The 12,910-nt window shown below is 45.7% G+C and overlaps 1 protein-coding gene across 1 annotated transcript; it reads left to right on the top strand.

Moving 5' to 3' along the window:
* The first annotated feature begins 4,713 nt into the window (after nucleotides 1-4,713).
* On the top strand, nucleotides 4,714-12,282 carry LOC143008503 (acetylcholine receptor subunit alpha-like). The gene is made up of 12 exons (XM_076160287.1): nucleotides 4,714-4,813; nucleotides 4,902-4,985; nucleotides 6,956-7,022; nucleotides 9,015-9,213; nucleotides 10,351-10,395; nucleotides 10,545-10,654; nucleotides 10,766-10,961; nucleotides 11,057-11,294; nucleotides 11,399-11,622; nucleotides 11,708-11,822; nucleotides 11,917-12,041; nucleotides 12,154-12,282. Exons 1-12 carry the CDS (start codon nucleotides 4,714-4,716, stop codon nucleotides 12,280-12,282), a joined length of 1,632 nt encoding a protein of 543 aa, XP_076016402.1.
* Nucleotides 12,283-12,910: the final 628 nt, after the last annotated feature.

Here is a 12,910-nt window from a genome sequence, read left to right as displayed (position 1 = left end):
CAGGCCTCAAGATGCCTCCACAATACAGAGCACTGGGGGGGGGGAAGGGTCAGTGACCGCACACCTGAAAGCCACAGGCGTCGGTAGTGGCGGTGTGTTCAAGGACACTCAGTGTTGAAAGAAAAGTCAGGAGGAGCCAAAACTTCATTCATTCTCTTCTAACAATCAATGTCCGATTGTTGAGCGATTCCACTCTGGGACGACGGCCCAACATCATATTTCTATCCGCCGCCAAAGTACAGAGAAGGAAAATGTTATAAAGCTGAAAATAGCTCTGATGAAAAGTTCAAGAACTCACTCACGGAAAAAACAGCCATGTGGTTTTTGAAGCTTGACCAGAACAAGTTAGAACCCTGAGCTGAGTATCTTTAAGGTGTCATGTTCAGTAACCCTGCGTCACCCAGGTGGGGTTGTCTCTTTGTGTGTGTGTGTGTGTGTGTGTGTGTGTGTGTGTCTGAAACATGTTTAGCTGCGTCCTCAAGTTTGACTTTAGTTCAGATTTTTAAGCAGAGATTCTTGCCAGAGGTCCAGATTGAGTCAGTTTAGTTCCAAAATGGTCGCCAGCACATTTCAGATGTGTGTGTCAAAAACGAGGAGAGGACACGGAACAATTACCACGAGACACTCAGCACGCCTGAGCCAATAACTTCTCTGGAAGCCGTTCAGACACACACGGACGTTTCTGCCAAAACTATAAACTCAGACGTCAAACAAGAAAACTTTCATTTTCCGGGGACGAATCCGATCTGATTCACGTCGAGACTCTAAATCGTGTAACGCTTGGATTCATTTTCCACCTGTAACTTCAGAAGGCGGCGGGCAGCGAGACAGCAGCAGGTGTGCGTCTTGCTCAAAGGCGCCCCAGCAGGACAATCTGCTTTTTCCATCGGCGTTCCTCCAGTTAATCGTGGGTTTTTGCTCGTCTCATTTCAGCCCCGCTGGTCGCTACAAATTCCACCTGACAGCATGAATCCCCTCTGCTGAAGTGTCCTTTAGCAAGACACGGATTGCTTTGCATACGCTGCCCCGCGGCTGACTCTGTAATTTGACCACCTTGTGTCGCGGAAGATGTGAAAAGACATTTCTCTCCTTTGGCGGTGAGTAAAAAATAAATTACAGTTCTTGGCTCCTTTGTGCTGTATTTTACCATCCAGCACACGTGGAGATACGCTGGTACTTTCTATCTGGGAGAGTAACAATCCTCCGCGGGCAGTGTTGGCATTACACAGTCATTTATTACACAAAAAGCACGTTTACAAAGACTACAAAAGGATGGAAATGATTTGTCGGAGCCTCAGGAGGCTCTTTGAGATGCTTTCAGGTCTCCTGATGGCGTCTCACAACAAAGGCTTCTCACAAAACCCCACAAATGGATTTCATTCAGACTCTTCCTGGCTACTCTTCGCCTGAACGTTTGTACTGGAATCTCCTCCTCCTCCTCACCTGTATTCGTCGTAAGTCACCTGGTGTTGTGGGACGTCGCCCTCCTGATACCTCCTGTGATCTCCAGCCACCTTGTGCCTCAACTCTTCGTCTACTTCAGCTCTACTGTGTGTGTCTGAAAGAGAAACAAGATGAACCAAGTCCAATCTGAATCACTGTGAAGACACAAGCTCTGGAGAAAGTCTCTCTCTCTCTCTCTCTCTCTCTCTCTCTCTCTCTCTCTCTCTCTCTCTCTCTCTCTCTCTCTCTCTCTCTCTCTCTCTCTCTCGTAGTTCAGGGTGAGATGAATACAGAATGATATCAGAACAATAAATCAAGCACGCAGCAAAACAGAATCCATCTAAATGTATTTAATTCCAGGCTGATAAACAAGGATGATGAGATTTCAGTGTTGAGTTGAGATTACTTTTTTTCACCTTTACAACTTTGCAACCCGAGTGGAACAAAACAACACAATCAAATGCACAAACCATCAACCTTCTAAAATTGAATAAAATTGCCACTAGCTCTTTATGATTCATGATAAAAAGCGTTGACTCGTCGCTCCACTCAATCAAAAACACTAATTATACTATTTTATCTTCTTTTATTGAATGTCTCTGGGGAGTTTCAGAGGAGAGTTGGATCGACTGTTGAACTTCCAGTAAATGATCATTTCACACCAGAATGCAATCATGTATAAAATATAAATACGTAAAGAATGATGATCCTTCCTGTCAGTCGCCGGTGAGATACGAGCTTCCTGCTGGACACGAGGCAGACAGGCTTTCATTACTCATCTTTAAGTGCTCTTTCGTATTCCATTCAAAATTCAGACCCACAGTTTTAATCCCATGTATTAGTGAGGAGGGGAGAGAAATGGAGGTCAGAGCGCGTCTCCTGAGCAGCGAGGGAAAACGCAGAGAAACTGCAAGCAGGAGCGGACGAGGACAGTGAGACAAGTAGGTGGTTTAATTAGAGACGGGTAGAGAGACAGACAGGCGGAGGAAGGAAGGACGGAACCCACTGCCGGAACATGTACAAACCGGCTGCAAAACACTAAAGCGAAGTCGTAGACAGACTGAAAAATAGGAAAACACACTCACACAGACTTGGTACTCTAACACACATACACACACACACACACACAAAATGGAAGGGACTAACTCGCCACCAGCTGCAAGGACCTACCTCAGGGTTTTGCAGTCCCGTACTGCCATCTAGTGGACACTGCGTCGGCGTGGGTCAGTTTCCTGTCGATGCATTCAAAGTGATGTTTTCATGAGGAGCAATTTACATCAGAAAATGTCAGCAGCTATAATCTGTTAATCCTGCCAGCAGAGAGGTCGAGCACCAATAAGGAAGCAGCGTCAGTAACTCTGCCCCGCCCGGCTGATATAGTCTGAATGGCTAATAAAGAAAGAGAGAAGAAGAAGAAGAAGAAGGGTGAGACAGCGGTGACATCATCACATGTGTTGTTCATGTTCAGATTGTGGCTCAGTGTAATAATCAACTGCTCAACCACGTCATGCAATTGTTATGTGACCACAACAAATATGTCACCAGCTTTGGGTTTACTTGTGTTTATGATGTCTGCTTGACTCGTGACTCACAGGCTCCTTCGTCCTGTTTAAACGACCCAGCTGCAGCCAGGATGGCGCCATTTTGCTGGCAGTGTCAGGTTCAAGGCGCAGGGGTGACTTTAGTTTAGTTTGGAGTGGAAGTGTGATGATGGAATCTGCTGTTTCTGTGGCATTTCAATCCTGCCAAGCACGAGCTGCTGGGAGAACCCTCTGCATCCCTAAAATGTCCACACACACACACACACACACACACTCTCACACACATAAGGCCATCTGCAGAATCAATAAAACACAAGGTCCGCTTCCAAACACACAGATCAGCTTTACTTTCATTTGCAGCCGATTCCCATTTCAGAGGCCGAGGCTACAAACTGGTTTTCACTTCTCCTCCCAGCTCATAAAGACTGCATGATGTGACACAGCGACGCCACAGGAAGCTGAAGGTGCAGCGAGTTCCCAGTTTGACTCGAATAAGAGCAGAACACCAAAGCGGTGAGACGCTGCTGAGTGACGTGATGGGTTCCACACGTTTCCCACTGATTTCTGCTGAGGTTACACAGCCGTTTACTGACACCTAGTGGAGGAACATCTACATTACATCATCAGGAAGGGACAGATGTAATGCAATAAGCAGAATATCCACAAACCTTCCTCATCTTCAATAAATCCAGCCTATAACAATAATGGAGTTGCGTCTGCATGAGTATAACAGGCGTGGGGATATCATGTGACATCATGTGACATCATGTGACATAATGTGAGACTGGTGACGTTGATGGAACCCAGGCGCGCTCCCTTCAACGCCCAGCAGGTGGCAGTCACGACTTTTAATCAATTACACACTGCTGCGACTGATCACACGCTGAGACCAAATTTAAAATGTCTTGTAATCTCTACGAATGGTTGAAAATAATGTTGATTTATAGTTTAAGGGACAGAAAATGGTTATATGGTCAATTTTGCTCATTCTATGATAAATTTGTTGATTTGATACATGTGACTGCAAAGCATCGAGACGAAACATCAACACAGCACTGTAACCTTCACCAACCAGCAGATATCATGGGAAAGCAGGGAAGTCTTCATCATTTCTGAGGAAGAGCGTTCAGCCTTCATCCATACAGCAGAGGTCAAACATTTCAATGAAAGAACAGGAGGAAAAGGAATCTTGATGTAATCAATGAACTGATCAATCTTTAAACAACTACATAGATCCTTATGATGCAACAACACATGAAGTATCTATGCAGATTCAACCATGTTAATAACTGGTCAGTTGAGTTAGTCTCACACACACACACGCTGGCAGCAAGTGTGTGTGTTTGACAGATTAGCATGTGTGAACATACTTCTCATTCCATCAGTGACAGCTCTCAGCTGTCTCTCTGTCTTTCTCTCTTCCTGTCCCTGTACTGTCTGTCTCTGTCTGTCTCTCCACAGTCAGTCTGTCTGTCTCTGTCTGTCTCTCCTCAGTCTGTCTGTCTGTCTCTGTCTCCCCACAGTCCCTCAGTCAGCCCGTCTCTCTATCTTCCTCTGTCTTCTCATCTCTCCCTGGTTAATACACGATGCTATACCGCAGTGAATCCCAAAAGAAAACATAGCGTTTCTATGTGAAATGATGACAGTGAGGAACTGTGTCTATGCAACACACACCCACACACACACACCCAGCTGTCCCCCATGCCGTGCCGTGTGGTGAGAGGCTGGGATGTTGATGGGTGGGGGTGGGGGTAATGGAGTTTACCAGGAGAAACCAGAGCGCCCAGAGTTCACTCACTGGCTGATCCACCTACAGCTCCTCAGCCACAGTGTGTGCGTAGAGTGGAGTTAACAGGTTAGGGTGTTAACCTGCTGACTGGTTTTAACACTCATAAAGCCCTTGTTGTAAGTTTTCAGGGGTGCTCAACCAAACGTCTCTTGGAGAGATGAACGCTCACAAGGGCCAGATCCTCCTGGCATGGATCCTGATGGGCATCTATGGTGAGTACACATGTAAGCGTGAGAGTGTGTGTGTGTGTGTGTGTGTGTGTGTGTGTGTGTGTGTGTGTGTGTGTGTGTGTGCGTGTGTGTGTGTGTGTGTGTGTGTTACTCCAAACTCTCATCTCATGGACGCTGTTATAGAGTCATTTGGACGCTAAAAACCTCTCAATGTATTAAAGTATTTCTGAAGTGTTCTTGGCACGTGAAGGGTTAAAGCATCTCCAAAGTGCCTACTTGTGTGTCGCGCTGCTGCGCTCAGAAGCAGGAGACCCAGAAGCTGCACAGGACTCATTACATATCTAAGGCAGCTTTCATTTAAAGGTGGATATTGCTCATTTTAAATATCACATTTTGAACTTTCTTGTTCATTCAGAGGTCACAGAGGTCATTTCTGCTCCCTGTTCACCCACAAAAGTCCTCAAGCTGTTACTTTAAGGTGTAAGAATAAAAACGTAGGTTCAAGGCAAATTTGTGCTCCTTCTCATCCGGGGTTCTGCATTGTCAGCATTCCTCATTCTGTTTAGATTGAAGGCATCTGCAGGTGTGTGAGGACGTGCGGCTGGTGGGTCATGAACCTGTGACCTCCCGTACAAGACGGCCTCTTCCCTAAAATGTGCAGCCCTTCTATGTAACCTGGACGTTTCTTTGTGTGTGTGCGATGGAAAACCTTCTCTGTGGTGATGATATGTTTTAATCTGAACATATGTTGTTCCCTGACAGGCTTCTGTTCACCTGCTGACCCTAAAAATGAGCTCACCCTTAATTAAATACCATCTAACTGCATTCTACAGGCTCCACTTTGAGCCCCAGCCTATAGTCTGTAATGATAACATGATGCGACAGCTGGTAAGCAGCAAAAAGCAAATGAGGTCAAATCAGCTTCCATAACTTAAAGAGCTTAAAACGTGAGGATGGTTACAGTCTCAGTATCTGGAAAATGATTTGGGATTTAGGATTAAGTGGAATGGAGATTAAACACAGAGAGCAGGAACATCTCCCATTGTGTGTGTCTGTAGGCCTCCTGATGGGGAAAGACACACATCACCACACACACACACACGTCCATGACTGATAAGAGCTCAGAAAGACACCGTTTGTTTCTTTTTTTTCAATCACATGACTTTCTCATGGGCTTTTCTCTCCTCTAGATGTTTTGTAATCGTTTGGCGTCTTGCTTTAGGCCTCATTTCTTCCCTCAGATGTCACAGATACGTACAGATCATCTTACAGAGCCATGAGTGCAAAATACCACTTACAGCATCTGGAGTGTGGAAAAGTCCAAAGTGAACAGCTGAAGTGGGAAATCTCATCCATTCTGACAGCAGAAGGAGAGAAGGAGAGCAAACTCAGACTCGTGCACCGTCAATATGTTGACATCTGCTCAGTTAAAGTTTCATGTGCTGTGAGTTTATGAGATCCAACACTACCAAAGGTCCAGTCACCTCTGATCAGGAGCAAGGAGCCAGGAAGTTAAAAGGTCAGAGGTCATCAAGGTTTAGTGTTGGGAGCGGTTTATGAAGAGAAAGTGGCCTGAGTGTGCAGCTCAACACAACCAACATAACACTGAGGATCAATGGAAGACTGAGAAGAGATGACAGACGAGTGGGCGACTATGATCACCACATGGTTCATGCTGCCTCTGAATCTGAGTCCGCAGGTTTGTGTTAAGCTTCTAGAGGCTTTGCTCAAGAGCACTGCAGCACTGTTACTTCCTCAGCTGACCTTACAGCACTTTCTGCTCCAGAGGCTTCCTACTGTGAGATGAATGGACAGAAATACAGCCTGCAATAATCAGCAAACTCCCCAAACTAAACCTAAACTAAACTCTACAAACTTCCACTGTTTTGGGGGAAATTGAGGAAACTGGACAGACGGTTTATTTTTTTCGGAACGTGGGAACGCCAGCTGAGCGCGAGGCAGTGATTGACAGCTCCAAGTGGCTGCTCTGTCCCGCCTCTGCTCTATTTTAGTCTGTGTCCAGATCAAAGCGTGTTCACAGGACTACAGACGGGCAGACAGACAGACAGACAGCCACAGGTCTGCAGGACGTTTAACTTCAGCATTCATACATTTGTTTTTGTACAGATCTGTGTGCCTAAAAGGAAACCAAACACTCAGAGTAGTGTGTCAGGGTGTGTACTTTGTGTGTGTGTGTGTGTGTTCTGCTCTTTCTGGCTAAATGAAACGAGATCCTCCTCTGCTCAGTTCAGCCCGAGTGTAAATAGCCGACAGATTCCTGAAATAATCTAGGAAGGATGTCACGCCTGTCACAACCTGGCCAGCAGCACGGTGCTAATCTGCTGTCATATCAGAGAAATAATACCCAACATGCTTTGCTGCAGATTAATGAACAAAGACGACGCAACAGTGCAGCGGTAACAGAGTGTGTGTTCACAAAAGACTTCATACAATAGATTTCCTTTGCAGCTTTCTGCTCCAACACCACTTTGAAGAGTAAAGAGCCCCTTGATGTGGTTTAGCAATAAAATATCAGTTCGTATTTCAAAGAAATACAAAATCTAAAATGGCTCATAATGATCGTTCATAAACCCAGGAAGTCTTAAATCTTGGACTGATCTTTCTGCTGAAGTTCCTGGAGATTTATTGAATTTTTTCAGACTTTTTGATGAAATGAAAACGATCTGATGTAAGGTTTTAAAAGCTGTACTTGAAATTTCAGCTCAGATTCTGGTGCCGTGAGTTTTCCCTTACCTCAGGTGAGGCAGTAAACAATAGGAAGTACTTAAGATTCCTACACAGTTAAGCCTCATTAGTAAATGCACTATAAATATATGAACTAAATAAATGAATGAGTAAGCTTGTCCATGACATTATTGGCGTATTGATCAGCTGATGCTTTCTTGAAGCACCGATGCCTTCAGGTTCCTGCAGTTAATTTTAACAGAATACAACAAACGAGGCGTCTCTAACTCTCCTCCGCTGGGCTGTGCTAAATTTTCATAGCGCGCTAACATCCCCGAGGCATTGTGTAATATATGGGCTCGTAAAAAACACGGTTATAAAAGCTATGGAGACTGTTAGCAGCCGTATGAAGAGGTGCTAAACACAGGTTAATGATTGTGAACTCGGACTGATCGGGGATTCGTGTCAAGTGGATCGTCTGGGACTGCGTTGTCCCAAACACACTCTTAGCGCTCGCACACGACGACGAGGCCTCTAGGAAGTTGAATGTGGAGGCTTTTCACCAGTATGGAATGTCACTCATTTCTTCTTGTCCCCTGTCGCTCTCCATCTGTCCCTCCTGTCTTTCCCCTCACGCTGTCTCTGTCTCCGTCTCTGTCTCTGTCTCCCGGGCGGGCAGGCAGTTTCAGGTTGCTAAGCTCAGGAAATGTTTGGTGTGTGAATCACGGCCTAATGCAACCTGTTGGTTGCTCTCTTGCTTCAGCTGTTGCTTTAGTTCCGGTGCGAAAACTTCTGTGGGGATGTGTGTGTGTGTGTGTGTGTGTGTGTGTGTGTGTGTGTGTGTGTGTGTGTGTGTGTGTGTGTGTGTGTGTGTGTGTGTGTGTCAATACCTAAGCCAAAGCCAAGCCAAGCAATTTCCTAGCGTTGATGAAGAGAGTTCAGATACAATATACTGGAAATCCAATCCTGTGGAGCCAAGTTTTAAGTTTGGCTTTTGAGGTTCAGAAGTTCAAATCTCAGTTTTCCCTGCCAAGTCTTTTCCTCTGTATATCGAACAGTCAACAAGCCAACAGAATCAATGAGGTGACGTTTAAAAATGATGGTTTTGTAGATAAGACGAAGCGTCAGCCGAGGCCGGCCCCGTTTAAACATCGACCCTCAGACTCACTGATTCATCTCTGACCTCCAAAGGCAAAATGATGATCGGAAAATGAGACAAATTTAAGTGAAAACTGTGAAATATAGACAGACTGTGCAGTGTGTGTGTGTGTGTGTGTGTGTGTGTATGGAGAGAAAGGCTAATGTGCTGCTCAGAAAAATCCATCACCTCACACATCAATAACACACTTCAGCCTCTTTATAAAGAAGTGACAAATAAATTAAAAGTGCTGAATATCTGACTTTCTCCCTTTGTGTGTGTGTGTTTGTGTGTGTGTGTGTAGGTCCAGCACTGTGCTCCCCAGATGAGACTCGACTCGTGCAAACCCTATTTACTGGTTATAACAAGGTGGTTCGTCCTGTCAATCACTTCAGTGAGGCTGTGGTGGTGACCGTGGGCCTGCAGCTGATACAGCTTATCAGCGTGGTAAGAGAGAGAGAGAGTGTGTGTGTGTGTGTGTGTGTGTGTGTGTGTGTGTGTGTGTGTGTGTGTGTGTGTGTGTGTGTGTGTGTGTGTGTGTGTGTGTGTGTGTGTGTGTGTGTGTGTGTGTGTGCGTGTGTGCGTGTGTTTTGAAATGCACTATATCCTAATCCTTTTCCCCGGGTCCTGGGGGGAGACAGTGGTGATGAGGTCACCTTGGGAAAACTGCAATGTATCATCCATTTAACACAACGAGACGCGATGTAATCACGCTGTCAGTCACAGTAACGACACCACTGTCCATGGTACTGAAACCAAGCCAGGTCTGAAACCATCGAAAGCCTTTAAGCAATAATACAAGCTGGTACGCTGATGAGGAGGTGTGGAAGAAAGTTGTAAGTATACGCAACTGTGAGTCCATCATAAATCCTCCCCTTCCCCTCGCAGCCCAAACGGAGCTCAGCACAGGAGGAGAGGACATAGGTAGAGTTAAGATGATAAACTTTCCCCTCAAAAAACACAGCACAAGACACAGAGCGGCGCCTGATGCCAGCATGCGATTATACGGGCTCGGCGGTATGTGGACCAGGCGCCATCCACTGGGCACCCAACACCACGAGCGGAATAAAGCATCTCATTGAACTGTGATGATTCATCTGAAGCCAGCGGCCCACTTGACATGCTGCAGCAGGTTAACATGGTTATGCAGCAGCCAGTATTAAATTATGCATATTAAAAGCACAAGACTGGAAGAGTGGGAGCAGACAAATCTCCATATGAAATGTCGGCGCGGTGCTGATATGCAGCAGATGGCCAAAGGTCGTGGATATGAGCTGGAAAAATGTATCTGGTGGGAGAGCAGCAGTGTGTATCTGCCAGCCAGGACACTGTTTACATCTGATGAAATATGGAGAACTATTATTCCATCAAAGTAGGTAGAGAGAGAAAGGATTTGAGCTCGACATATATGTGCCCAAAGAAGACAAATAAGGGAGATCAGCTTTGATTACAGCACGTTACACACACATGAAAAGAGAGAGAAGTAAGATTATGTGTGTATCTGGTCATCATCATCATATCATTTCATTTAAATTAAGTATAAATAAATACAAGTGGCTCTGTTCTGTCATTTCTGCGTCTCAGGATGAAGTCAACCAGATTGTGACCAGCAACGTCCGAGTCAGACAGGTGAGACCCAACAGGCTAAGACAGAAACGACAATCACCTACACCTTCTGAACATTTAAAATGGTGATGCGTTTCAGATAATCCACCCAAAGAAACGTATCGATCCATAAATATGACAATAACCTCCACTTTTACCCATTTTGACCTCAGCAATGGCTGGACGTCAACCTGAATTGGAACCCTGATGACTATGGAGGAATAAAGAAAATCAGAGTCCCGTCAAAAGACATCTGGAAACCCGACCTGGTGTTGTATAACAAGTAAGCACACACACACACCCACACCCCCACACACACAAACTACATCCCGTACGTATGCACAGTTTAAGTATGCACAGTTACCAAACCACTGTGACCCGGCCGCCTTTGCAGTGCCGATGGAGACTTTGCCATCATCCACGAGACCAAAGTGCTGCTGGAGTACACAGGAATGATAACATGGAACCCTCCGGCCATTTTCAAGAGCTACTGCGAGATCATCGTGCTGCATTTCCCCTTTGACCTGCAGAACTGCAGCATGAAACTGGGCACCTGGACGTATGACGGACTGCTGGTCGTCATCAACCCAGTAAGAAGGATCACAGGAGTCAAGCAATATAAACTGGTTAGATAAATGTTGAAAGTCAGCAGGACGGGAGTTTAACCGATGGTCTCCTCTTTTAGGACAGCGATCGTCCAGACCTCAGTAATTTCATGGAGTCGGGTGAATGGGTCTTAAAGGACTCCAGGAACTGGAAGCACTGGGTTTACTACACCTGCTGCCCCGACAGGCCGTACCTGGACATTACGTACCACTTCCTGATGCTGCGGTTGCCGCTCTACTTCATCGTCAACGTCATCATCCCCTGCATGCTCTTCTCCTTCCTCACTGGACTCGTCTTCTACCTGCCGACTGACTCTGGTACATCCTGATGTGGATAAGAGAGACAAATTCAGAAACTGGCAATTGGCAAGACGAGCAAGTGGTCTAAGTCTGTCTTAATCTGTCCCTCTATCTGTCCCTAGGTGAGAAGATGACTCTGTCCATCTCTGTCCTGCTGTCTCTGACTGTCTTCTTGCTGGTTATCGTGGAGCTGATCCCCTCTACGTCTAGTGCCGTCCCTCTGATCGGGAAGTACATGCTCTTCACTATGGTGTTTGTCATCGCCTCCATCATCATCACCGTCATCGTCATCAACACGCATCACCGCTCGCCCAGCACACACACCATGCCCCCGTGGATCCGCAGGGTAAGCAGGACCAACCAGTGTCTTCTGCTGCTGCTGCTGCTCTTTGGGACAAAGACTTACCAGCGTCTTTCTGTCTCGCTCTCAGGTCTTCATTGAAACCATTCCAAACATGATGTTCTTCTCAACGATGAAGCGCCCCGGTCAGGAGATCCGGCAGAGGAGGTTATTCCCCACAGATATGGACATCTCGGACATCTCAGGCAAGTCTACATCTCAGTGACAACACACACAAAATGGAGATCAGAACCCAGTAACATCCTAATTAGCAGCCTGTCTCTGCTCTGCCCTCTGCAGGAAACCCCACACGAACCAGCGTCACCTATCAGTCGCCCATCATTAAAAACCCTGATGTTCGCAGCGCCATCGAGGGGGTGAAGTACATTGCCGAAAACATGAAGTCAGAAGAGGAGTCAAACAATGTAAGACAATGAAAACTGCCATTTTAATGTTGAGTGTAACACCTTAGCTAACTCCACAACCTCTGAATCCCTCCATCCCAACTCTCCTCTGCCTCATTTTCACTCATTGCAGGCATCGGAGGAGTGGAAGTTTGTTGCCATGGTGCTGGATCACATCCTGCTGTGCGTGTTCATGGCTGTGTGTATCATCGGGACACTCACCGTCTTCGCTGGGAGACTCATCGAGCTCAACACGCTGTAGTTTCCAGATATAACACGTAAAAGTGGACTTCAAAGTGTTCTTCAATCTTTATCACTCTCATTCACACACACACACACACACACACACAGCAAATCATACATCACCGGTTTGGAGTTTATTTTTAAATGCAGTGCAAGGGTTTTCATGCTTATAAAAGCTTCTTATTTGTTCTTGTGAATAACCATATTTCTATTGCTTGTGTTTACATTGTTTTGTTCTGAGAGGCTGTATGATGTCATAGAAATAAGCCTGCAGCTTCTCAGCAGATTGGGTAAAGTCTGAGCACGTTCCTTTGAATGGAAAATCAACCCAGTATACATTCAGTCCATTTCATTGGTACGCTGATGGAGAAAACATTTTTTTGCTTTTAGTGGAAGTAAACGGTGAACAGGGGCGAGTCCAGGGAGGGACCTGTGGCTGCACATGGGTTTGCGTGAGTGTCCCTCCAGTGGCCAAACTGTGTAATAATTACGTGCCACAAAATGAAATAAATAAACAGCAAAATTACTAAATGCTATTTTTAATCAGTTCTCCATCGAGATGCACAATCATTTTTCTTCACCTTCTGTGCTTTCTAATATTCAAAGTAATTATTATTGTAAACCAAAATCAATTCATGTTAAAGATG

The sequence above is a fragment of the Genypterus blacodes genome, unplaced genomic scaffold (genome assembly GCF_046128005.1).
Source record: "Genypterus blacodes isolate CSIRO-AG114 ecotype Tasmania unplaced genomic scaffold, CSIRO-AGI_Gbla_v1 ptg000105l_1, whole genome shotgun sequence".
NCBI lineage: Eukaryota > Metazoa > Chordata > Actinopteri > Ophidiiformes > Ophidiidae > Genypterus > Genypterus blacodes.
The sequence above is the reverse complement of the archived record's forward strand: the minus strand, read 5'-3'. Positions and strand labels throughout refer to the sequence as shown.